Source organism: Pelodiscus sinensis, chromosome 6 (assembly GCF_052426305.1).
Source record: "Pelodiscus sinensis isolate ZL-2025 chromosome 6, ASM5242630v1, whole genome shotgun sequence".
NCBI classification, from domain to species: domain Eukaryota; kingdom Metazoa; phylum Chordata; order Testudines; family Trionychidae; genus Pelodiscus; species Pelodiscus sinensis.
This window is the reverse complement of record NC_143057.1, coordinates 107,681,088-107,708,763: the sequence shown is the minus strand read 5'-3', so window position 1 is coordinate 107,708,763 and position 27,676 is coordinate 107,681,088. Positions and strand designations below refer to the sequence as shown.

Genomic DNA, 27,676 nt, shown 5'->3' with positions numbered 1-27,676 from the left:
TTTGTTCAAACACCATTTACTCTCCTCTAATTTACAACTCTTTGCGTCAATTTTAGCAAATTTGGCAAGATCTTACAAAAAAAATACTAGCTAGCTATTGTTCTGTGTACATCAGTATATAGGAAGTATCTATTCAAAACTATTTTCTGAAATGTTCCTTTAGGTAGTTTAATGTTCAAGTGGCTTAATATAATATTTGTATCACTCTAACGTTGAGATGTCTTGAAACATTATATCATCATAGCGTCTTAGAAACCTAATGCCACGGCAGACTGACTTGAGACTGCAGGAGGTTTCAGAGTATTTTGAAATGAAATCTAAGCACATGGAAAATAAAATGGCTCATATACGCTTCGCAGAACAACAAAAAGTTCAAAAAATCCAGGAGGAGCAAAGAGCACAAGACATTGAAAAGGTGAAAAGCCAATTTGTTTTTTCATACCAAGCATCCAAGCCTGCAAATATTTACTTATGTTAAATTTAAGTGTTTTATTCATCCTGTTGAAGCACTTAGCTCCCTTTATATTACATTTATATTGATGGAAAAGCAGAAAAGAATGTAACACTCTTGACAAACATTAAGATGTGGCTGTGTAACGAGTAGTGTTTTATAAATCACTTAAAATATTAATACTTAATATACACACAAACTAGGACAATAAAGTGTTTAATGTGTTTTGTATATTGTCATAATTCAAGTGGATTATTAGGAACAGTGCTTTTTGTGACAGTATGCCCCGGGACGGCGTACCGGCACCTATTTTCCCATCTTACTTGAATTGAATGGGATTCCCCTGTGGCATACCAGCACCTATTTCCTGTTTCCTGGGGCAGGTTGTCTCCCAATGGAAGCCCACCTGGGACATGCAGCTCTTAAAGGGGACACAACCGCATTTTGGCCCCAGGCACGGGTTTTTTTGGCTCAACAACTTTGAGCCTGGAGTACCAGCACCTTTTTTCTTACAAAAAAAGCACTGATTAGGAATATGAACAAAGGGCAAAGGACATAAGAAGCTGAAATATCCAAACATGACACACAACATTGAGAGTCTTACTGTGATTTATTAAGTAGATTTTATCAGTATATAAAAAAAAATCCATACCCATCTAAATATTTTCCCCGCCCTCTGCCCCCCAAAAATATAAATGACATTTAAAATACCTTTAAAATAAAAATGTGCTTCTCTTAACTTTGATATAATGCTCTGTTTTTGGGGTTGTTTTTGTTTGTTTAATCTCAGGAAATTGCTTTTTGCACCTTACCTCAAACTCTTACCCATGTATACCTAATTGAATGAAACATGCTTACTGGTCTTACTTTGGTATCTGTCTCATCTCCTGACCCACTAATGAAGCATCACCTCTTTCCCGCTTTATATTCATAATTGATAGCTAAAAGAGAATTGATGCCTGTCTGTTTTTTAAATGCTTCTGAGACATCACCTGGGGTCCCTATTAGTTCTAAAAATGGAAAAAAGAAAATAGAATGCCTATCAATGCACTTTTCCCTCAATTCAGAGTAGCAATTCAATATTATTCGGGGACACAGTTCTTCAGTCGTCTATAAATCAGTTGTTGAATGAGTATTACTTTCAGTTTCACCTTTTTTTTTAATCCAATTTAATTCTAAAGGCCTTTTGAGAGAGATGATTTGGGATGGTGAAAGGGGAAAATAGAAGAGACAGCCCCCACAAAAAAACAAAACCCCAAAAAAACTCCTGCAAAAAGCAGAGACAGGAAAAATGGTAAGGGTCCATGCCACTTTCTCTTAGAGAAAGAAGAGAAATGGAAAAAAAGGAGAATGTTAACATATGCAGGGATAGATGACAATTTTGCGGGCCTCCCCCCCCCCCCCTTTGACACGGTGCATGCGTGGTGGTGCCACGGCACATGCACGGTGCTTCTTGAAGCACGGGGCCCGGGGCAGCCGCCCCACTCACCCTACCGTATATCCGCCCCTGAACATATGTAATTGTCAGTGAAACAAGAAAGTCTTTATTATATTACCAGTTTTTAATGTTAAAAATATACTTATTACAAATTGTGATTATTAGAAAATCCTCTGTTTGTCAGATCAATTGTCATGTTTTGTGGAAGCACACTTATACTTTCTGTAATGGAGTTCAGTTAAAAAAGTAGTGAAATGCTGAGGTCTATCCCTCTTCCTCTGTGATGGCACTAAATGGGGAAGAACCACAAATTAGTGCATCCTCATAGTGGAGTGGAGGGGAGAGGAGAGAGTGCAGGGCTGGCAGTACTACTTGCTGCTGTTGGTGCCTATCTGCACAGGATGTGGATGAGGTGAATACTGATCCAGCATACCAGTAAAGATGCATAATGACTGGAGGAACATAGCAGGGGTCATTTATTTGTGTACTGTTTCCCACCCCTACCAGTCCTAAGACCATAGTGAATTACAAAGATCCTCTGATACTGCTGTTTGACTAGTATACTTCCCTCTCCAACTGCCTGTGAAGCCACAGTATGCTAGGATGTTACCCTGACTATTAATCAGTTAGAAAATTAATTTACAAGACCTGTCTTTGGCCCCCAAAAAAGATTGACATGCATAAAGGGGACAAATCAGGTTAGTGACTTTATTTTGAGTTAAGACTTAATTACATACAAGAGACATGGAGAGGCTGATTTCACTTTAATAGTCTACTTTTTGCAAAATGATTTAATTAAAAGTTTTTGTAGATGCAAGATTAGAATTTGTTTTGTTCAAGTACTTTCTGCTAATAATAATTTTTCTATGGGTAAATTACAATACATTTATAGCGTATTTTTATATACATTCAAGTAACTGAACAGCTTTATACTGTATTTTCAGCATCGTAAAGGAAGAAGGAGGCAAAATGAAATAATGGCCAGGATTCAAGCAGCTATTATACAGATTCCAAAACCACCACCAAACCGTACCTTGAAAGCTATGGAAACCCAAAAAATGTTAAAAAAGAAAAAAGAAGCACAGGTAAGAGTTAATTTTATTGCTATACATGGGTATGTCTACACTACCCCGCTAGTTCGAACTAGCGGGGTAATGTAGGCATACCGCACTTGCAAATGAAGCCCGGGATTTGAATTTCCCGGGCTTCATTTGCCTAAGCGGGGAGCCGCCATTTTTAAATCACCGCTGCTTCGAACCCCGTGTAGCACGGCTACACGGGGCTCAAACTAGGTAGGAACTAGAATTCCTACTCCGAACTACCGGTACACCTCGTTCCACGAGGTGTACCGGTAGTTCGGAGTAGGAATCCTAGTCCGAACTACCTAGTTCGAGCCCCGTGTAGCCGCGCTACACGGGGTTCGAAGCAGCGGGGATTTAAAAATGGCGGCTCCCCGCTTAGGCAAATGAAGCCCGGGAAATTCAAATCCCGGGCTTCATTTGCAAGTGCAGTATGCCTACATTACCCCGCTAGTTCGAACTAGCAGGGTAGTGTAGACATACCCCATTTTAGTAACACTAAATTTATTCTTAGAGATTATATGCATACCAAATGGCATATTTCAACAGTTATGTCAGCATAAAACTGACAAATGTAGTAGGAAATATAGCCCAGTAACATTTATGGGATTGATCCTGTCTGCTTTATTTAGGGAAATCTCCCATTGACATCAATGAGAGTTCTTTCAGAGTAAATAGTACAGAATCAGGTCTTAAATTAATCCTTTGTAATGTTTTAGGATCACTCTACCAACCTTGAAATAAGTGGAAGTTGTATCAAGCCATTAGTCATTTTCCTTATTGTGGTGGGCCCCTCCCACCTACTCTCTTAAGTTCAAGGCCCTCCGGCCAGAGTCCGAAGCACAGTCCATGTCTGGCCCTTTTTGGCAAGGCCGAGGCCCTCCGGCCTGAGTCCACAACACAGTTTAGGGTTGTAGCGGGGACACACCCCAGATAGGGGGACCCAGGCCCACCCTACTCCACCATGTCCTGGCCCAGGGCCCAGCCCAGGGCCCTGTGAGCGACCAGGTAAGTGCGTTACACCCTCGGCAGGGCAATCCGGCCAAAACACACCGAGGTTCTCTGGGCAGGAGACGAGGTTCCTGCTCCTACCCTGGGCCACTTCCTACTTGGTTCCCTGGGGTTCCATCCCCTATACTCGCCAGCTTGCTGTGGCCTCCGGGCCGGCATCTCCTCAGCAGGCTGTCCCTGGGTCGCACCAGCTTGCCTCTCCTGGAGTCTCCAGTGACAGCTGTGCAGGAACCCCCTTCCCCAGTCCTTCTCCTCCAGCTGTCTCTCCAAACTGAGTCCTTCCCCAGGCTTTTATAGTGGAGCTAAAGCCCGGGCATGCTCGGTAGGGCTGCGGGGGAGGGGCCTCTGCAGCTAGGTAACCCTGGGTGGGCCCTGCATGTTCAGTGTGGGGCTGCCTTGCCCCGTCACACTTATGATTTGTCAAATTTCACCCTGACTCATTATGTACAACCAAATCTAGTTGAGAAGTTTGAAGGTAAGAGAATTTAGTTGGCTCTATTCTTTTAGAATTTATCAAATGAGCTGGGTCACACATGGAATAATATAGGACTGCTTGGACTACTCAATCCAAATTATAACATGTTTGGCAAAGAACAGTAAAATTAAAAAACCCTGAATGGAACAAATTCTTCACCAGAGCTTGAAGTGGCTTTACACAGTTATCTAGCAAACCATATGGTGCAAAATGGAAGACTGCAAAATTTCAGATGCTATGTTTACAATGAGCTAACTTGTATGTAGGCAAAGAGGAAAATGCAGTGAGGTGACTTTTTTGTAGGAGTATGACATAGGCCAGTCTTCTGTCACCCTGGACTAGCTGATGCAATATAATTTGTTCTAAGGCATTAACATTTTTTTGTATAATAGTTGTATTTGTAAAATACAAATTAGTAATTGAATCTTTTTATAGTTTTAGGGAAGATAGAGGAGACATTTCAATTTTTCTTGTTTCTCTAGGATGTATACATGGAAATTAAGAAGTTTGAAAAGTTTATGAGGAAAGAGAGCCCTACTTCTGGTAGCACCCAAGTCACTGACAGGTAATGTTTGCACCCAATTAACATCAGTAAACATACAGTCACTGGAGAAAAAAAGAAATCTTAACTAGTTTTATGGTTCTATTAATGAAACCATTCACCCCCAGCAGCTGTTTTCATTTTTATTTTAAAGTGTACCTCATATTCTACTTTTAAATTTTATAGTCAGACAGAGAGCTATTAACATCTCAAAAGAGGCTTTTGCAGTGGCTTATAACTTTCTCAAACTTTAATCTTTTAGACTTGTTTTTTCTAGGTCTTCTCAATGTTTGAGTATGTATTTTTTTAAAATGCAGCCCACTTTTTCCTCTCAAAAAAAAGTTGCAACTTAATTTTTATATAGAATTAATCTTTAAATTGGACATGTGTCTTCCCATAATACTGTGGCAGTCTGTTTTGGCCAGCTGGTAAGAGTTTAAAACATACATCTTATATATACATCATGTATTCATGATGACTTTAAAAATAGAAGTTGTACTAAACTATCTTACAGTGTCCTGTTGTCACTTGTGCATTATGTGTAAAAACTTATAAGACTGATATCATTCACTGTGTACATGGAAGCTTCAATCCTGCACAGATTTACACACACATTTAATTTTGCAGACTATGAGTAGTTCAGTTGACTAGAAACTGATGAAGTGAATTCATTAGAGTGTGACTGATTGGGGCTTGATTAGGTAGGACTACTTATGAGTGTACATGAACTCTTGACACACTGAAACTCTGATCTTGCAAATATTTAAATGTTTAACTTTGCACATGTGTGATTGCCCAGGATGTGGAAAGGAGTGGTAGGGGGACCCAGGCCCTCCCTCTCCACCGGGTCCCAGCCCAGGGCCCTGTAGGCAGGGACGCTTGCTCTTGTCTGCTCGGTGGGGAATCCAGCCAATACACACCAAGCTGATAGCAATCCCTTGCCCTGGGCTGCTTTCTACCACCCTAGCACCCCTATAGTCTGTCCGCCTCAGCGGCAGTCTTTACCGGGGCTGGGGCTGGCAGTGTAGGTGGTCCCGTCCCTCAAGCGGGGTTGCCTGCCGGCTTCACTCCCGGAGTCCGATGCTGGTCCTCTCTCTGGCCTCAGCTGCTGCAGGAACACCGGGGTTGCAGCTTGGCCCTTCTCCCTCCAGCTGCCTCTCCTCCTGAAGGGCTCCCTCTGTCTTTATATGCTGGCTCTGCTGGAGGGGCAGGGCTCTTTCAGCCAGCTGGGCCTGGGCTACTCCCAGCCCTTCAGTGTGGGGTCTATTCGCCCCATCACATGTCCCTTTATTCTTTTGTGTAGTGTCAGTCAAGTTTGTCCAATGTACATGGTAGAGGGGCATTGCTGTCATATGATAGCATATATTACATTAGTAGATGTGCACATAAATGACCCTTAATGGTATAACTGGTGTGGTTAGCTCCTGTGATAGTGTCACTAGGGTAGATGTGTAGATAGTGTTGGCAACAGGATTTGTTGCAAGGATCGGTTTCTGGGTTAGTGTTTCTGTTGTGGGATGTGAAGTTGGCAATGAGTATTTGTCTCAGGTTGGGAAGCTGTCTGTAAGCAAAGCGTGGCCTGCCTCGCAGGGTCTGTGAGAACAAGGGATCATCCTCTAGGATAAGTTGTAGATCCTTGATGATATGTAGAAGAGGTTTTAGCAAAAGGCCATACGTAATGACTAGTGGCATTCTGTTGTTTTCTTTTTTGGGTCTGTCCTGTAGGGTGACTTTTTAGTATCCACCTGACTTTGTCAATCTGTTTCTTCACTTCTGCAGGGGAGTATTATAGTTTTAAGAATGTTTGATAGAGACCCTGAAGGTATTTGTCTACATCTGAGGGATTGGAGCAAATGCAGTTGTATCTTAGGTCTTGGCTGTAGACAGTGGACTGTGTGATGTGTTCTGGATGAAAGCTGGAGGCATACAGTTAAGTATAGCGGTCAGTAAGTTTCTGATACAGAGTGGTGGTTATGTGACCATCACTTATTTGCACTGTAGTATCCAGGAAGTGGATCTTTTGTGTGAACTGGTCCAGGCTGAGATTGATGGTGGGGTGGAAATTGTTGAAATCCCAATGGAATTCTTCAAGGGCCTCCTTCCCATGGATCCATATTAGGGTGGGCAAATACTGGCCCATGGGCCAGATCCAGATTGTCATGGTTAGCCTGGCCAATGGGAGCTATGGGAAAGCAGTATCCCGGTCTGTGTCACTTCCCTCAGCTCCCATTGATCAGGAAATATTATATGTGGCCAATGGGAGCTGCAATCCCCCTTCACCTGTGGAGGCGCTGGTAAATATAGTAGCAGCAGCCCTCCAGGGGTTAATCCTGACAAACTGCCACTGTTTTATTGTCCACCCTGGTCCAGATGATAAAGATGTCATCAATGTAGCGCAAGCAGAGAAGGGGCACTTAGGGACGAGAACCGAGGAAACGTTGTTCTAAGTCGGCCATAAAAATGTTGGCATACTGTGTGAGGCCATGCGGATATCCATAGCAGTACTGCTGACTACAGAACAGACTAAACAAGAAAACAACAGTATCCGCTAACCATTGCCTACAGCCCCTAGCTAAAATTAATTAGCACTGATGTCACACTCCCATCTTTCTATCCCTTCCTTTTTTCTTTTCTTTTCAAGCATCCCACAAAAGCTTATGCCCAAATAAATTTGTTAGTTTTTAAAGTGCCACTGGACTCCTTGTTTTATCATATGCAGTCAGATGTATTCTATGGGTAGTCATATGTATTTTGTGCACAAATATTTTATACCTGTTTTAATTTTCAGTTGTTTTTTCCAAACCGCATATTTTTCACTGTAGAGCATTTTATGTATTTAAGAGAGAGGCGATCTATTTCATGATAATTCCTAATTTTCATCGTATTTTGCACTAGTTATCTGATGATATTTTTGACCATGAACTTCTTCCTCTGATTTGGCCATGCAATGAGCTTCCAGTTTCATATTGCAAAAACCTTAATGGCAGCATAAAGTAGCTGTAGAACTAGTTTCTCAAATATTGCCATAGTGAGCATAGTACAAGAACCTATGCAGAATAGAACAGAAACAGCAGATGATTTGTCTGGTTGAGAAGCTGTATGTACTGGGTATCAAGAAGGCCTGGGAGAAAAACAGCTGCTGGTGATATGTCCCACCTGTGCTTTTGCAAGAGAGTGAAAATAATAGTGGCTTCAGGAGCCATTCAATACTTTTCTGTGTGGGATGCTTCCTTTTTTCTGGTATGGTGGCTGGTAAGCCACTAGCCATAGAATGTTAAGGAGGTATCTCTGATACTAATTTCACCCCTCCCCAGGGGAAAGCACAACAGAGCCAGGGAGTTCCTGACAGCATGGCCTTTCCCTTGTGTACCTTTTCTTTGCCCCCCAGTGGGGCATAATAGAAACTGTTCTTCTTCTCAACCCACTCTTCTTCCATAGATAGTACAATGGCAATCAGGAAGAGTCTCTGGTATATTTGTCTATGTCAGGAAACAAGGTTTTCATAGGGAACATCCTTTTTCGTATTCCTCACCCATTGTCAGTCCCTCGTTGTAGTACTTTGGTCAGTCTTATTCTTTCTGGCAGAGATTTGAAATATAGAAGCCCTGTGATCCTACTACACTGTGATTTAGGAAAGGACCATTGAAGATGGGTTGTCTGGGCCTACCTAGAGAGGCTACACAGAACAGCCAATCAGAGCCCAGGAGGCTCAGATTGAAAGTCTGCAGGGGAAACATCTCAAACTCCTGGACATTATGCATTCTTCTATACTTGGCAGGCTCACCATGCGTACAAAGGACAGTGGAACCTCACAAGATCTCTAGCACATACCAGCATCCACTTGGCCACATCCAAGCAAGCTAACAGAATATACCGAGTCCACTAGAGCTCAGGCAGCCTCTGCTGCCTCTTTGAAGAATGTCCTTATTTCTGAAATCTGTAGGGCAGCTACAAGGACACTACATTTAGAAAACACTACTGTTTGGTGGATTCTTCAAGGCTGATCCCACTCTTGTAGGGTTGTCATGCAGTCCCCTACTACCGACCTCCATGTAGACAACATAGTGTTAGTCATCAAGATTAGAATCAATCTTTACAATCCCTCAACAAAAAAATAATGGTTACTAGCATTACAGTAAATAGTAGTTCTTTGAGATATATTTTCTCTAGGAAAGAGACTGAAATCCAGGACCTCTATGGTGGCATTCTCGGAAATGCTTCCAGTTCCACGCGCAGGGCCAGGTAGACAGGCAGAGCTTCAGAGTCTCAATGCGTGGATGAGACGATGATGAAGGGAAGAGGGGTTTAGATTTATTAGGAACTGGGGACACTTCTGGGAGAGGGGGAGCCTATACAGGAAGGATGGGCTCCACCTAAACCAGGGTGGAACCAGACTGCTGGCACTAAACATTAAAAAGGCCGTAGAGCAGTTTTTAAACTAAGAGATGGGGGAAAGCCGATTGGTGCGGAGATGCACGTAAATCGGAGGGAGACTTCTCTTAGAGGAGAATCCATTGATAGAGATTCTCTAAGCTGTAGTCAGAAAGAGAGGAGGGGAGAGGACAAGCCATGGGCCAGAGCAGACAAACCACCGCATTCTAAGGAATCCAATGCATCAGAGAAGAGCAGACAAATAAGCAGTGGCAAATTTTTAAAGTGCTTCTACACAAATGCTAGGAGTCTGACTAATAAGATGGGTGAACTGGAGTACCTCGTATTAAATGAGGAGATTGACCTAATAGGCATCACTGAAACCTGGTGGAATGAGGAAAATCTGTGGGACACAATCATACCGGGATATAAAATATATAGAAAGGATAGAGCAGGCCGGGTGGGTGGCGGAGTGGCACTGGATGTGAAAGATAATGTAGAGTCAAATTAAATAAAAATATTAAATGAATCAACACGTTCCATAGAATCGCTATGGATAGTAATTCCATGCTCCAATAATAAGAAATTAGCAGTAGGGATATATTACCGACCACCTGACGAGGACAGCGATACTGACATTGAAATGCTGAGGGAGATTAGAGAAGCTACCAAAATAGAGAACTCTATAATAATGGGGGATTTTAATTACCCCCATATTGACTGGATACATGTCACCTCAGGAAGAGAAGCAGAGAGAAAATTTCTCAATGGCTTAAATGACTGCTTCTTGGAGCAGCTGGTGCAGGAACCCACAAGGGGAGAGGCAATTCTCAATTTAGTCCTGAGTGGAGTGCAGGATCAGGTCCAGGAAATAACCGTTACAGGACCGCTTGGGAACAGTGACCATAATATAATAACATTCAACATTCCTGTGGTGGGAAGAACACCTCAGCAGTCCAGCACCCTGGCATTTAATTTCAAAAAGGGGAATTACACAAAAATGAGGAGGTTAGTTAAACAGAAATTAAAAGGCACAGTGACTAGAGCCAAATCCCTGAAAGCTGCATGGAAACTTTTTAAAGACACCATAATAGAGGCCCAACTTAAATGTATACCCCCAAATTAAAAAACATAGCAAGAGACCTAAAACAGTGTCACCGTGGCTTAACTGCCATGTAAAAAAAGCAGTGAGGGACAAAAAGGTATCTTTTAAGAATTGGAAATCCAATTCTAGTGAGATAAATAGAAAGGAACATAAACCTGTCAAGTCAAGTGTAAAAATGTAATAAGAAAAGCAAAAAAAGATTTTGAGGAACAGCTAGCCAAAAACTCAAAAAGAAATAACAAAATGTTTTTTAAGTACATTAGAAGCAGGAATCCTGCTAAAAAACCTGTGGGTCCCCTAGATCAGTGGTCTCCAACCTTTTTACACCCAAGATCACTTTTTAAGTCTCAGAACAGGCGAAGATCTACTGCCCCGCCCCTTCCTTGAAGCCCCGCCTACATTACATGAGGAAATATAATGTAAATGTACTGTGCAGGTGCGCAGTTCAGAGAGGGCTCAAGAGCTACTCTTAGAGCCCCTGAGATCTACTGGTAGATCGCGATCTACTGGCTGGTGACCACGGCCCTAGATGATCGAGCTATAAAAGGAGCAATCAAGGACGATAAAGCCATTGCAGAGAAACTAAATGATTTCTTTGCTTCAGTCTTCACGGCTGAGAACGTTGGGGAGATTCCCGAATCTGCACCGTCCTTTGTGGGTGATGAATCTGAGGAACTGTCCCGGATTGAAGTGTCATTAGAGGAGGTTTTGGAACAAATAGAAAAACTTAATGTTAACAAATCTCCGGGACCGGATAGCATTCATCCAAGGGTTCTAAAAGAACTCAAATGGGAAATTGCTGAGCTATTATCTGTGGTTTGTAACCTATCCTTTAAATCGGTTTCCGTACCTAATGACTGGAAGGTAGCCAACGTGACACCAATATTTAAAAAGGGCTCTAGAGGCGATCCTGGCAATTACAGACCGGTAAGTCTAACTTCAGTACCGGGCAAATTAGTCGAAACAATAGTAAAGAATAAATTTGTGAAACATGTAGAAGAACATAATTTGTTGGACAAAAGTCAACATGGTTTCTGTAAAGGGAAATCCTGTCTTACTAATCTATTAGAGTTCTTTGAAGGGGTTAACAAGCATGCGGATAAGGGGGATCCAGTAGATATAGTATACTTAGATTTTCAGAAAGCCTTTGACAAGGTCCCTCACCAAAGGCTCTTGTGTAAATTACATGGCCATGGGATAAGAGGGAAGGTCCTTTCTTGGATTGCGAACTGGTTAAAAGACAGAAAACAAAGGGTAGGAATAAATGGTAAATTTTCAGATTGGAGAGGGGTAACTAGTGGTGTACCCCAAGGGTCAGTCCTGGGACCAATCCTTTTCAACTTATTCATAAATGATCTGGAGAAAGGGGTAAGCAGTGAGTTAGTAAAGTTTGCGGATGATACCAAACTGTTTAGGATAGTCAAGACAGACGCAGACTGTGAGGGACTCCAAGAAGATCTCACCAAACTCAGTGATTGGGCAGCAAAATGGCAAATGAAATTTAATGTGGATAAGTGTAAAGTAATGCACATTGGGAAAAATAACCCCAGCTATACGTACAGTATGATGGGGGCTAATTTGGCTATGACAAATCAGGAAAGGGATCGTGGAGTTATCGTGGACAGTTCTCTGAAAACTTCCATGCAGTGTGCAGCGGCGGTCAAAAAGGCAAATAGGTTGCTAGGAATTATTAGGAAAGGGATAGAAAATAAGACACAGAATATCTTACTGCCCCTGTATAAAACTATGGTACGCCCACATCTTGAATACTGTGCATAGATGTGGTCTCCTCACCTCAGAAAAGATATTTTGGCCTTGGAAAGGGTTCAGAAAAGGGCAACTAAAATGATTAGGGGTTTGGAACAGGTCCCATATGAGAGGAGGTTAAAGCGACTGGGACTTTTCAGTTTAGAAAAGAGGAGACTGAGGGGGGATATGATAGAGGTATATAAAATCATGAGTGGTGTGGAGAGGGCCGATAAAGAAAAGTTATTTATTAGTTCCCTAAATAGAAGAACTAGAGGACACCAAATGAAATTAATGGGTAGCAGGTTTAAAACGAATAAAAGAAAGTTCTTCTTCACACAGCGTGTAGTCAACCTGTGGAACTCCTTGCCAGAGGAGGCTGTGAAGGCTAGGACTCTAATAGAGTTTAAAGAGAAGCTAGATAATTTCATGGAGGTTAGGTCCATAAAAGGCTATTCGCCAGGGGATAATATGGTGTCCTTGGCCTCTGTTTTTCAGAGGCTGGAGAGATATGGCAGGAGACAAATCGCTTAATCATTGTCTTCGGTCCACCCTCTCTGGGGCACCTGGTGCTGGCCACTGTCGGTAGACAGGATACTGGGCTAGAATGACCTTTGGTCTGACCCAGTATGGCCATTCTTATGTTCTTATGTTCTATATTGATTCCATAACCTATTCTTTTTAATCAATCCTGTGTATTCCTAATCTTTTTAGTATTCTGTACTATCAAGTGAACTATTGGGCCTGCTAACCCCTCAGGTCAGTAACACAAAGATTTGGGGTACAAGTGTGGTGCTAACTACCACTGGTGGCCAAAATAATCCCAACTTGTGCATGTGATTCATATGCACCAAGACTGGAATCCACATCGACAACACCTCTCAAAGAATCACACTTAGTGTAAGGTTAAGTAGCTAATTTTTTGATGTTCAACATGAATTTTCTTAGCAGTATACAGGACACCTTGGAAACACAGGAGGTAGACACAACAGCTCCAGACACCACAGCCCAGACAACTACTGAATTACTGAGCACTTATTCAGATGATGAATATACAAGAAAAATTCAAAAACGTCTAGAGGAAGACAGTTTTGCCCGGGAGCAAAGAGAAAAAAGACGACGGAAGATGTTAATGGAACAGCTAATAGCCCACGAAGCACAAGAGGTGAGGTATTTGTGCTGATGTGCTGTATCACATGCAGAATTACCAATCTGCAAATATCTAAATGGAAAAGTAAAATAACAAATTGATGTTTGCACCCGAACAGCGGTCTTTAGCCATCTGATTTTTCCAGAAAGAACTGTACTTTTTATCATTTAGAAAGCTGGAGATATCATCCTTATGTCACATTTCTCTTACACAATAGTAGTGGTAATGATGATTTACTGCACTCCTAAGAGGCAAATGTTTTGCTACTGTATGTAATGATATTGGGAACATCAAATGGAAAGTCACTGGTGTGCTGGAACTTTACATGTCTGAGCTCAACCCTCAGGTGACATTACTGTTTTTAGAGTGTTTGAACAAACTCTGTTCAGATGTTTTTTATTAGGTAGGAGAAAAATTGTATCTATAAACAAACAAATATACACTAAAGATATGGCCCAAAGAAACATTTTCCCCAAAATAACAAACGGTTGAACTTAAAACCTATGGAAGCATTTAATTTCAGAATGAGGAACTACACAAAAATGAGGAAATTAGTTAAACAGTGCCAAAAGTGAAATCACTGCAGGATGCATGGAAACTTTTAAAAGATGCTATAATAGATGCTAAATTTAAATGTGTGCCCCAAATTAAAAAACCTAGGAAGAAGACCAAACAATTGTTACCATGACTAAACAACAAAGTAAAAGAAGCGCTTAAAGACAAAAGGAATCCTTTAAAGTGGATGATCAGGATGCTAAGATAGCACTCAAGGAAGGTAAAGCTACTGAGGAGAAGCTAAATTAATTTTCTGCTTCTGTTTTCATGCCTTAGGATGTGAGGCAGAGTCCCAGACTTAAACCATTCTCTTTAGGTGAAAAATCTGGGAAACTATCCCAGATTGCAAAAGCAGCAAGGAGTCCTGTGGCACCTTATATACTAACAGATGTACTGGAGCATAAGCTTTCATAGGCAAAAACCCACTTCATCAGATGCATGTAGTGGAAATTTCTAGAGGCAGGTATAAATATGCAGGCTAGAGATAACGAGATTAATTCAGTCAGGGAGGGTGAGGCCCACTGATACTTTATCCCAGATTGAGGTGTCATTAGAGGAGGTTTTGGAACAGATTGATAAATTCAGCAGCAATAAATCTCCAGGATGAGATGGTATTCATACAAGAGTTCTGAAGGAACTCAAATATGAAATTATGGAACTGCTAACTGTAATATGTAAACTATCATCTGTATCTGCTTCTATATGAGATGACTAGATGATAGCTAATGTAATGCCAATTTTTAAAAAAGTTTTCAGAGGTGAGCCCAGCAAATGGCAGATGAAATTCAATATTGATGAATGCAAAGTAATGCATATGAGAAAACATTCCCACTATACATATAAAATGATGGGGTCTAAATTAGCTGTTACCACTCAGGATAGATCTTGGAGGGAAACATTGTGGATCATTCTCTTAAAACATCCCCTCCAGTGTGCAGCAGAAGTCAAAAAAGCAAACAGAATGTTAGCAATCATTAGGTGAAGGAAAGCTAATAAGATAGAAAATATCATATTGCATCTGTATCAATCCATGGTATGCTCACTCACATTTTGGTCACTGAGTGCAGATGGAGATAGCATGGCCATCTCCAAAAATATATATGGGAATTGGAGAAGGTACAGAAAAGGACAACGAAAGTTATTAGAGGTATGGAATAGCTGCAGATGAGGAGAGATTAATAAGACTGGGACTTGTCTCTTTTCCAAGTTGAAAAGTTAGGTGGTCTTGACTTATGTATCTGACTTTTGGATTTATTAATAATTTCTGAAATTGTTACTGTTAATGCGAGAGACAAGCAGACATTAATTTCACCATAAATTCTTGTGTTAAGGTCAATGGGTATTTTATTTAATCACTGTGCACATTCTTAATAGCCTAAAATTAAGCAGTCATCACACCCAATAATCTAGCTAGCATTCATAAGCATGTGATCAGTATACTTACAGATAGGGAAAAATGATCTTATCCTGGAGTGCTTCAGCATGATCACAAAGGCTCTGACAGAACACTAATTTTTTATATTTTATACCAAACAAATGATGTCATAGCTGATTACCACACAACCTAACAACTAATCTGAGACAACTCACTGTAACTTTTAATTTTAATGTAGATAAAGTTTACAACCTTCTTTCTTCCCAAGAAATTTTTCCTTAACTTTTTCCCATCTTTCTGCTGACCAACAGCTTTTTCATTGAACTTGATTTACGCAGGCTTTACTTTTAGAATAACACTGGTATGTGAGATTAAAAGACACAAAATGGACTTTTCTAAAATAGATTTTTTTGTCTTATTTAAAGCACCTGAAGTTGCCCCTATCAGTCAGAAGGCATCTTTTTCAAAAACTTTCCCTTATCTCATTAATTATTTTTTGAGCCATACATCCTCCCTATTTCATTCCTTCTGGCATAACAAATCATTACTTTCAAGGTCTTTCATTTGTTAGTTGCAGCCTTTCTTTACAATATACATTTATAACCAAACTTAAATTAACTTCAATTTTAGTTATAGATTTATATTTATTATACACTGCCCATATGCCCATTTTTTTATTCTTGTTGAATGGAACTAGCCACAGAGTGTGAAGTATGTGCATAAGTATTTGAAGAAGTAGGGCCTTTGCTGTGAAGACCTGGGTTCAGGGTTCTGTGCTGCTTCTTTCACAGTGATGACAATGTAAATAAATAAAACAGCATGAAGATGTTCCATTAATATTTAAATTAAAGTTACAAATAGAAATGTAGTAATGCATGAAATGTGTGGAAATACACACATGTGTAGTATGATACATAAACATAGAATTAATGCATTTGGCCACTGGATGCCACTGTTGTTCCAAACAGATGTAATTTTAAAAAGAAAAAGCTTTTTTCATGCATTTCTCAAATGAACACCATTACAGAGCCATCTTCTGTTTTAATAACTGGTTTTATCTTTTTTACAGTAACTTGGCGATCCTGTATTTTACTATGGATTTTGAGAAATGCATATAAAACTCAAGTTGTGCTTTTGTCCTGTATCTTATTCTAGGTTTCTTTCATATTTAGGCTTTGATGGGTGTTAGTTCTTCCTAAACTGTGCTACATTTTTCCATTGTTGTGTTGATTTGTTGGGGTTGGTCCTGCTTTGGGCATGGGGTTGGACTCGCTCACCCAAGGTGTTTTCAAATCCTATGGTTCTGTTAATTTGGTGGTTAAGAAAGGGGGAAGCTACAAGTGCTGGCAAGAAGCAGATCAAGTAAATGCATGCTGTACAAGTTTCCACACAGTGGGCTTGATCCTGCACTCAGTTAAATCAGTGGCAGAACCCTATCTGACTTCCATCCTGCAGAACCAGGCCCTGTAATGCTGCCAGTACGCTTCCATTGCGATTGGCAAAATCACTGCAATTTTAGTTCTGGATCTACTTTGAATAGAAACATTGATGCAATTAACAATTTTCTGATTAAGTGGAATGGAGCTAAGACAACACCACAGCCTAATTTTTTATTTTAAATTAAATTGTGATTATTCCCAGGTCTGCTCTCTTGTGCTCCCTCTCTCTGTATTTCTGTGTGTTCTGAGGGTGACAACATGGCCCATAGAATGTCTCTGAAATAATTCCTATATGAACTTCAACAAATCTCTGAAAAATATCTAATCCTGGTTGAATTTAAAAATACCTTTGATGGAAAATCTGCCATAACCCTTGTTATATTATTCCAATGATTAATTACCTTCACCAATAAAATTATGCCTTCTTGATTGTTAATCCATTCTGTTTGAAACCCTTCCTCCATCCAAACCCCACTTCCTATTTCAGGAACTCTCTCATGAAAGCTTGTTAAGATCACAGATTCAGTCACTTGCAGAAATTTCAGCAGTAGAGAAGGTCCTAAACGAATTAATGTGTTGTGGTGTCTACTCAAGATATTTTTTTGGTATCAAGAAAATCAGAAAGATTAATTTGATACTAGATCTTACAAAGTGCAATAGTTTATTAGAAGATATGGTTTCTGTGTATTGACTCTAGTGTCCAATATACTCTCCTTAACTCTTTAAATTAGTTTGTAGCTCTTGATCCAACAGATTTATGCTTCCTTATTTGTACCAGAATAAATCATCAGAAGTACAGGCAGTCCCCGGGTTACGTACAAGATAGGGACTGTAGGTTTGTTCTTAAGTTAAATCTGTCTGTAAGTCGGAACTGGCATCCAGATTCAGCCGCTGCTGAAACTGATCAGTTTCAACAGCGGCTGAATCTGGACACCAGTTCCGACTTACATACAGATTCAACTTAAGAACCCCAGGCGTCCCCAAGTCAGCTGCTGCTGAAACTGATCAGGAAGCCCGGGGCAGAGCAACTCTGCCTCAGGCTTCCTGTAGTCAGCCGCTGGTCTGTTTCAGCAGCGGCTGACTTGGGGACGCCTGGGGCAGAGCAGCTCGGGTGCTGCTGGGTTGGTCCAGTAGCGTAGCCGCTTCTCGGCGCTACTGGACCAACCCAGCAGCACCCCAGCTGCTCTGCCCCAGGCATCCTGAAACTGATCAGCAGCAGCTGAATAAGGACTCCTGGGGCAGGGCAGCTGGGGTGCTGCCGGGTTGGTCCAGTAGCGCCAAGGAGCGGTGCTGCGGGACCAACCAGCAACGCCCCACCTGCTCTACCACAGGCCCCGGGCTTTGCTCCACGTCTCCCTGGTCTGCTGGGGGGGGGGCGGGGGCACTAGCTGCGTCCCCCCCCCCAGCAGACCAGGGAGATGCTGAGCAAAGCGGTGGAGGACCCGGGGCCGGACCCACAGCACTTCCAGATCAGCTGGAAGCACCGCGGGTCCGGCCCCGGGTCCTCCGCCGCTTTGCTCAGCGTCTCCCTGGTCTGCAGACCAGGGAGACGCTGAGCAAAGCGGCGGAGGACCCGGGGCCGGACCCGCGGCGCTTCCAGATCAGCGCCGCGGGTCCGGCCCGGGTCCTCCGCTGCTTTAATCCCCGTCTCCCTGGTCTGCTGGCTCCCCCAGCAGACCAGGGAGACGGGGAACAGCTTTTCTCGCCCCGGAGGCGGCGGGCAGCGGGACCAGGTGTCCCGCCGCTCCAGTCCTCCAGGGCGAGAAAATCCCGGTTCGTAACTGTGGATCCGACATAAGTCGGATCCGCGTAACTTGGGAACTGCCTGTATCTTCCTTTCATGGTTGAACAAGAACATTTCCAATATAAAGTCCTACTTCTTGGCCTGTCTGCTACCCCCAGGGACAAGGGCTTAGGGAGCCTATAAACAACATCCACGACCCTCTCGTTTTGATTATTTGCTGCTAGGTCCTTGAGTCTCCTCCTACCTGGACACTTTATCTTCACTCCTTACCTTGCCTTACCTTAGGGTTAAAGTACTCAGATGCTTTCTCTCCAAGCTTAAGCAAATGTTGCTAGAGCCAACCTCTGGATATCCTTCAAGATACTTTGGTCAGAGAGGAGTATCCTTTCTTGCTCTTTGGTCAAAATCAGGAACTGATCCTCTAAAGCCCTGCAGTGCCTTTAATCTGAGCCTGCTGGGCTCTGATTGGCTGTTTCTGTGTAACTTCTCTAGGCAGGCCTAGAGGACTGACCTTTGTTGGCCTTTTCCTGGAGCACATTATAGTAGGACTAGAGAGCTTCCAGTGGGTGGGAAGGTGTGGGTGTATGTGCAGGGAATGAAGGAGCCTTGTCAAAGTGCTGTGTCAAAATTCTACTTGAAAATGTAATATTCTATTCAGCTCTTATGGGCTTCATGGCTTTAGCCATTTATGTCAGACCTTAGCTTTGGGACAGCATAGCTATTAAAACTGGAACAATACAGATCTTGTTAGCATGACCCCTGAGCAAGGATGGCAAGCTAATTTGTGAAGCATTCAAAATGATAACTCTGTAGCATTGGCTGGTGTTAAATTACAGACCAGGTACAAGCAGTATGTTGACTAGACTGACCATCCTACAAAAAATACTGCTATCCCTGTCAAAGTGACCTTACTATATAAATGTTCCGAAAGAGGTATCATTCAATCCTTGTAGTCAGTCAGTAACAGTTACGTCTGATGTCTTCAATAAGAGATGAGGACCAACAGATAGGCATTTAGAGGTCACTGGAGCTCTCAAAATTAGACTACATAAGTATTTCCTAAAATTGAGAGCAATCTGTTTGGCATTCAGATATTTTATAGGTGACATCAAGAAAAAGATTGTGCAATTCATCACAGACAATACAATGGGAGTGTACTATGTGAACAAACAGGGAGAAGCTCACTCTTTCTGGCTGTGTGAGGCTGTAAGTCAAATTACAGGCTTGCTATATCCAGCATAATGTTTATCCTGGAGCTCTACATGTAGCAGGCAAGGTCAACAGGCTAGCAGTTCAACTGAACAGAGATGTAACAAAACTGCATGAATGATTATTTAAAGAAACTGATGACCTGTAAAAGCTCCCAGGCATATATCTTCTTACCACCAGACAGAATTTGAAGTGTCTATATTTTTACTCGTGAGCAGTGAGTCTGTCCATATGGGTATGTCTACACTACCACCCTAGTTCGAACTAGGGTGGTTAATGTAGGCAACCGAAGTTGCAAATGAAGCCCGGGGTTTAAATATACCGGGCTTCCTTTGCATCTTGCCGGGCGCCGCCATTTTTAAAGCCCCAGTAGTTCGGACTCCGTGCCCGCAGCTACATGCAGCATGGAGTAGGCAGTTCAGATTAGGCTCGCTAATCCGAACTACCAGTACACCTTGTTCCACTGAACTACCTACTCCGTGCCGAGTGTAGCCGCGGGCACGGAGTCCGAACTACCGGAGCTTTAAAAATGGTGGCGCCCGGCAAGATGCAAATGAAGCCCGGGATATTTAAATCCCGGGCTTCATTTGCAACTTCGGTTGCCTACATTAACCACCTTAGTTCGAACTAGGGTGGTAGTGTAGACATACCCTATTGGACTCTTTTCCTGTGAACTGGTGGAAAGGTCTGTTTTTTATGTTTTCTTCCCCCATCCCTTTACTCTCATCCAAAGAGTGAGAAAGGAAAATAAGATGGAGACAGGATAGTTCTAGTTGCCTCAGCATGAGCAAGACAGCAGTGATAAACAGCCCTTCTTCAGGTCTCCAACAGAGCACACTAGGTATTTCTCATGTTATCAGCTTTATTATCTGAACAGGAAAGTAGAATTTCTCATCCAACCTTCTAGCACGTCACCTAAATTCATGGGCTACAGGACTCTAGCATACCTTGAAAAATCTTGCCCTTCAAAAGTGCATCAGCCATTGATTAACTTGAGGAAACAGTCAACCAGAAAGTGTTGTGACCTCTCAAGAGGACTAGATTTGTGGAGTGAATAGCCAAGAAACATACAGATCTAACATTGGCTCCGATATATTTTTGATTGCTTACTGTAATTAAAGCTTTCAAGTCTTTCCAACTCTTCTTTGAAAATGCACCTAGCAGCTATAGAGACACACTCTGTACTCACAGACAATATGTCCTCTGAGTTAAGAAACGTATGAAGGCCTTGTCACTGAAAGACTTTTTTTCTTCAAGGACTCTTCAAGGACCATGCACTCATAATCAAGTCACCATTCTTTGTCTTTCACAACAATAAAGTAGAGGTGGCAGAGGGCACCCCCCTTTTATAGCCTTACCCTCAAAATTTTCAAAAATTCAGAAGGAAGAAATAGTTAGGGCATGGCTATGAGACGATTCCACCACCTGAATTGCACCTACCTGTGTATCCCATTAATGGTACTAGAAAGAGTCCATTTCAGACAATTTGGGTTACAGGCAAGTAAACTTTGTTTTCAAGATTTTTCTGAAACTACTGAGTTCTCTGTTTTAAATTTGCACACATAAATGACATTTCTGTTTGCAAATGGATTTGTGCTTGCAAAATCAGATTTGGTCCTGCATTGAGCTTGATGTGGGCAGAATCCTGTGCCTATGTAGAGCTCATTGCAGCATGTAGGCCTCAGAGGCTGGCGTACCAGCCAGTTGAAAACTTTTGCTCTTGGGGTGATAGTGCACATCTTCTTAGGCATTTCAAGTCTGTAGTATTTAATTACAATGCACTAGCCTGCCTGCCCATTTGATACAGTATTCAAGGAGTTAAAAGAATTAAAAAACAAAGTTGCTTGAATTAGTAATACTGTACTTGCTTTTCTCCTCTACAAAAGTACATCAGAATTTTCAGTAATACATCTTTCTCAAAAATGTCTACAGTATTTGTAGAGCTACCTTACACTTAAATGGATATATGTTAGCAGATTATTCTTACATGCCTAGTTGCATTGTAAAGCACACTATTACAATAAGGGCTCGTCTACACTGGCCCCTTTTCCGGAAGGGGCATGTAAATTTCATGAGTCGTAGTAGGGAAATGCGCGGGGGATTTAAATATCCCCCGCGGCATTTAAATAAAAATGTCCGCCGCTTTTTTCCGGCTTTTAAAAAAGCCGGAAAAGAGCGTCTACACTGGCCCCGATCCTCCTTCAAAGTAGGAATAAGATCCTCCGGAAAAGGGCACTTTTTCCGGAGGATCGGGGCCAGTGTAGACGCTCTTTTCCGGCTTTTTTAAAAGCCGGAAAAAAGCGGCGGACATTTTTATTTAAATGCCGCGGGGGATATTTAAATCCCCCGCGCATTTCCCTACTACGACTCATGAAATTTACATGCCCCTTCCGGAAAAGGGGCCAGTATAGACGTAGCCTAAGAGTTGGTTATTGCTTCTGGAGCAGGTCTTTTTGCATGAACAGTATATTTAAAAAAAACACAATTTGAGATGGGTTTATGAACCATGTTGTTCCCTTGCAATTCCATCAGAAACATCTGATAAAAGGTAAAGGAGGCTCATGAAGGATAAAAATGTCAGGATAGTGATACCAGTTTTCTCCCTCTCCTTTCTCTATTCCTCTTCTCTTTTCTAAAAATCCTGAATTGATACTCTTAAACAAGTTCCAATTACAGATCTCTTAACTAAACTTTAAACATTGAAGCTGCACCATTGCTTTTGGAGCAAGTGTCTGAGCTTCAGAGGGAATCAGTGACTTTCAAGCCCTTTTGTAGGATAATGATACTTCAAAGGGAAACTGCAACTTTCACTCAAAGTGCAATGCCTGTGCTGCAGAAGTAGATGATAAGTTTTGAAGTTTAAAACAGAGGAAGGGCCGAAGAGAGCTGAAAACATATTTGTCAATGAAGGGACACTAAAACTTGGGTTGCCAGTACATTTAACAAGGACAAATTCCTAAACCTTTGTAAATGCCTAAAGCCTCCTAAACTCCTAAGTTAAGTAGAATAATGAGAAGCAGAAAATCAACCATCAGTTTCCTTTATAATTTCATTACTGTATTAACATTTATAATGGGCAGTTGCCTGACACTTCCTATTATAACTTTACCATCTTTAACTGTGAGGGCTGAAATTTTATGGTTGGGTAGCTATAGCAGGCTGACTTTTTTTGCAAAAATTTTCCAAAATTGGTCGCCCCCTTCCCCCCTTTTTTTAAATTATACTAGAGAAAAATTGCAAATTGAAAACTGGTTTGGGGAGAGGGGTGGAGGAGGAGGAAGGAAGGGCAAGGGAGGAGTTGTGTGACTTTGTGGCATCTCTTTGAAAATCCACACTGAGCATGTGTAAACTACAATTTTTCAGTAGAGACTTGCTAGATCTCAAAAGATTCCATCTGTACTGGAGAGATAAGGTGGGTGAGGTAACGCTTTTTTAATTGGACCAACTTTTGTTGACAGGTTGGTCCAACAAAAGATATTACCTCATCTATCTTAGCTAAAGTCCTAGGACTGATATGTCTATTACAGCACACAATCCATCTGTGCTAGGCAAACTTCAGCCCAGGGCTGAGCCAGACTTGCAATTAAGCTCCAGGCTGATGCAAGCTATGCTGGGGCCAGGTTCCAGGACCTAGAATAGAGAGACCCCTATTCTCAATACCCTCACTGTACTGGGAGGGAGGAAACTGCCTGAATAAAAAGCAGCTCATGTATGGGAAATGGATCAACACAAAGAAACCTCAGAGGGAGAATTGGAACTTCATGGGAGAAGTGGGACAGGATCAAGGGAAAAGAGGAAAACTTAAACTGCGAGTTGAGTGAGCATTACCACAACTGGAAACAAAAGTTGAAGCATAGAAGAGTCACACTGAAACTGTCTTTGCATGTAGGATTTTCTTCAGTCTGTGTTAAAATTAATTTTACATGCCAAATTTTTAAGAAAATGTATTTCTGTTGAGTATCTCAATTAAAAGATTTTAAGAGGGCACATATTTCTTTATAAATCCAAAATTATAATACATTACTGGTAGCATCATCAATAGAAATGTACATTTTAGACCACATGTGTTAAATAGACATAAATGAAGACTGTCATGCTATTTTGAATAAACATTTTATGTCAGAATATATAGCATTGTCTAACTCTAATCCATGAAATAGTTAATTACTATTAGCATCGCTTACAATATTTTATTTTTAGGAGGCTTACCGGGAAGATCAACTTATTAACCGACTAATGAGACAGTCCCAACAGGAGCGGAGGATTGCTGTGCAACTCATGCATGTTCGGCATGAAAAAGAAGTGTTGTGGCAGAACAGAATTTTCAGAGAAAAACAGTATGAGGAAAGACGACTGAAAGAGTTTCAAGAAGCCCTTGACAGAGAGGCGGTAAAAGATTAATTATTGAGTACATTTTGCTGAGCTTTGTCCCTCTCCCAAACACATGGGCCAAGATTTTTAAAGATGTTCAAGCATTGCCCAACTAGTGTTGCAAAGCCTAAGTGACTTAAGAGTCTGTGTCATTTTCAAAAGTGACTTAAGCATTTGGGAACCTAAGTCTGAATGGGATGTTATGCCAAATATTATGTACCCAGCAGGGCATTACGAATTCACCTTTCTAGACTCTGTCTCCCTCTGTCCCCCAAAATTAAATGGTTCTCATAAGGAAATCCATGCATCCAGGAGTCTGTAGGTATTAAACAGAGAGTCTCTAGAATTAGCCACTAGCGCCCACTGTACCATTGGGAGTGCTGGTAACTAAGCTGCTGTTCCTCCTTTCTGATTTATGTATACAAAATTTGAAGGGTGAGTATTCTAATGCTCAAATAGCTTCAGTATCTTTGTATTAATTTTTTGCAGAACAAGCCCTTGCTGTTTAAACTTGCTGTGTGCCATGTCTTCTAAAATGTATTTAATGCCAGAATTAGCCCAATAACATCAAAAATGGTTTGAGTATTGACTGCACTGTGGCCAGGATTTCAGTGTCTGCATGATTGTTCTTCATGAATAGTGAATGTACTCTTTCCATGTTTTAAGATTAAAATTAGTTTTTTTCCGAAATCACTGGGAAAAAATTACTTGTTATGGGAGAAGTAACATTTTGCTCTTTTACTTCAGTATGGTAGTAACAATTTTGTGACAAAATAGGGACTTACAGAGTCTTCAGAAGTTGTGTTCAGGCTTCTGCAGATCTTAATTAATTATTATCTGCTATATACCATTTGATTAATATATCTGATAAAATGTTTTCAATTCTTGACTCCGTCAGCTCTTTAAAGATTAAGCATTTTAAACTTTTTATTATTATGCCAGTGCAAATTAATTACAATCTAATTAAAAGGCTTGCTTTTGAAAACAAAAACTTTAGGCCCTTGCAAAACAAGAAAAAATTGATTACGAGGAACAAATTTGCAAAGAAAGAGAACTACACAAGAAAATTGCTGCTGAAAGAGCAGAGGCTCGATATAAAAAGCATTATTCCATGTGTTGGGAAGTGATTGACCAAATTATTGATCTGTCAACCAAAACAGGAGAATATCGAATGTTGACAAACAAGTAAGTAATTTTCAAAAGTCAGACTAAATAAACGTAAGAAACAGAATATAATGAAAGGAAAATTAACGATACATTATTTTATGAAATATGTTCCCTTGTGAATGCCCCACTCTATTATTGTGGTTAATACTGAAAACAATCATATAATTTAAACATTTAATATAGAATAATGAGTTCTGTTTCTCATATTCAATGTACTAGAATTAATGTCAATAAGGAAAAATTAAACCCAACTCCACAGTACATATTACTTTCAAATGGAAATACTTATCAATACTTTCACATTTTTGCAGATGAACTATTAATAAAAATTATATTTATTATATTTCAATGCAATCTTTGCTTTACAGCATCACAATGTACTTTCTATAGATAGTAGGATTATCAATCATGGTTAACTCAAGTGATTAATAATAAATTAACTTAAAGTTAATCTCTAATAATCACAATTTTAAGTATACTGTTAAATGATAGAATAGCGGATTATATTTATTATGCATATATTTGATTTTTTCTGTATTTTCAAATACTGATTTTCATTACAATAGAATACAAGGATACAGTGGTCTATTGATATTATTTTTATGAAAAATATTTACATTAAAAAAGAGACACAAAAGAAATAGTGTTTTTCAGTTTACCTCATACAAGTATTGTAGTGCAATATATTTATTGTGAAAATGCTACTTACAAATGTAGTTAGATTTTTTTGGTTACATAACTGTGCTGAAAAGCAAAACACTATAAAATTTAGAGCCTACAACTCCACTCTGTCCTGCTTCTTTTTCAGCCAATTGCTAAGACTCAGAAGTCTGTTTGCATTTACAGAGATAATTTGCTATATTATCAAGCAAACTCCATCATCAGCATGGAAGATTGTCCTCTTGAATGGTGGTGAAAACGCGATGTATCATTCAAATGTTTGGCATATCTGACACACAAACATCTTGCAAGGCCTTCTACAAAAGTTCCATGCATAGACCTGTTCCCGCTTTCAGGTGACACTGTAAATAACAAGCGGGCAGCATTACTGCCCATAAATAAAAGCAAATCTGTTTTTCTTAGCGATTGGCTGAACAAGAAGTAGGATTGAGTGGACTTGTAGCTTCTAAAGTTTCATGTTCCTTTGTTGTTTAGTGAAATTATGCAAAAAAAGTCTAAATTTTAAGTTGCACTGGAAGAGATTGCACTAAACTTCTTTTATGAGGTGAACTGAAAAATGCCATTTCTTTTAACAGTTTAGTAATTGTAATAAAAAATAACATATAGTGAGCACTGTACACTTTGTAGTCTGTGCTTTAATTGAATGAATATATTTGAAAATGTAGAAAACATCCAAAATATTAAAATAAATGTTATTCTTTTAGTGTTTAAAATTGTGATTTAAATTATGATTAATCACAATTATTATTTTAATCATTTGACAGCCCTAATAGATAGTACATTTGCAAAGCAATTTGAGTTCCTGAAGGTTTAAAGGCACTGGGTTTAAGGTGTATTTTATAATTTACTTTCCTCACATCAACAACGGAGCTACCTATACGGTAGAACAGCAACTATATTAAAAGTCCAAAAAAAATCACTCTTCAATGCTTTAGGACTGTAAGAGGTTTTCCTACCTGGTCTGGCATCAGATACTGCATTGCTATAGTTTTCCATCAGAATGGCGTTTCAGTTTCCCCTTGCTTTCAGGTAGCTGAGTGCTTCAGCGATTTGGCAATTTGGCCTTCCGGCCAAGTCAAATATTTCTTCCTTTTAAGATAAATAAAAGTTAAAAACAAAATACTTCTGCAACTTCCACCCATCCTTAGCTAAATCCTTTCCTTTAATACCTATGATTTCATATTAGTTCTTTGCCCCTCTCTGGTCCACAATTCTTCAACTTTCCATACTAGCTTCACTTATTGACTTCCTCTGCCACAGTCTAAACAAGTCTTTCAGAAATACTCAGTAAGGGCTCAGTAATCCTCCATCCTTCCTTTTTTTCTGGGTATATTGTAGTCTTCCCCACCTGAACTAGGAAAGTGAATGAGAACTTCCTGTTATCCTCTCTGGAGGGTTTGGACCGGGGCGGGAGGAGGACCTCTAAACAAGAACTAGTTCTTTTACTGAGTCTCCTGCCTTCTCTGTTATACTTCTCCAGTTCTTTCTCCTGCCTGCCTTTAGGATTCCTCTTAGCCCCTCTTACTGACTTCTGGCCTCAGCCCCTCTCCTCCTTCATCAGCTCCATGACTTCTGGGAACACCACTGACAGTCTTGGTTACAACTCAGTTTGGTCCACCTTTGAGGATCCCTGTGTCAAACTGCTACACCCTCCAGCCTTCTGTCACTATTGAAAAAACAAGCGATTATATGTACAGTAAACTTCCGATAATCCGGCACCTTTAGGACCCAGGGGGTGCCGGATTATCAGATATGCCGGACTATCAGA

At 40.7% G+C, this 27,676-nt stretch overlaps 1 protein-coding gene and 1 non-coding gene across 4 annotated transcripts in view; both read left to right on the top strand.

Annotated features, from left to right (window-relative positions):
• The window catches only part of SPEF2 (sperm flagellar and cilia associated 2), a 208,488-nt gene that overhangs the window by 9,951 nt on the left and 170,861 nt on the right, over positions 1-27,676 (top strand). For 2 of the 3 annotated variants that reach the window (XM_014570185.4, XM_006116499.5), the window contains exons 4-9: positions 245-415; positions 2,834-2,974; positions 4,937-5,019; positions 13,166-13,382; positions 23,890-24,078; positions 25,058-25,245. In XM_014570185.4, the coding sequence (XP_014425671.2) occupies positions 245-415; positions 2,834-2,974; positions 4,937-5,019; positions 13,166-13,382; positions 23,890-24,078; positions 25,058-25,245 (989 nt within the window). The remainder of the gene's footprint in view (positions 1-244; positions 416-2,833; positions 2,975-4,936; positions 5,020-13,165; positions 13,383-23,889; positions 24,079-25,057; positions 25,246-27,676) is intronic. The other variant, XM_089779424.1, reaches the window with a different exon arrangement.
• On the top strand, positions 19,180-19,284 carry LOC112544718 (U6 spliceosomal RNA). Its single transcript, XR_003088059.1, has one exon. It is a non-coding gene; the product is annotated as a U6 spliceosomal RNA (small nuclear RNA).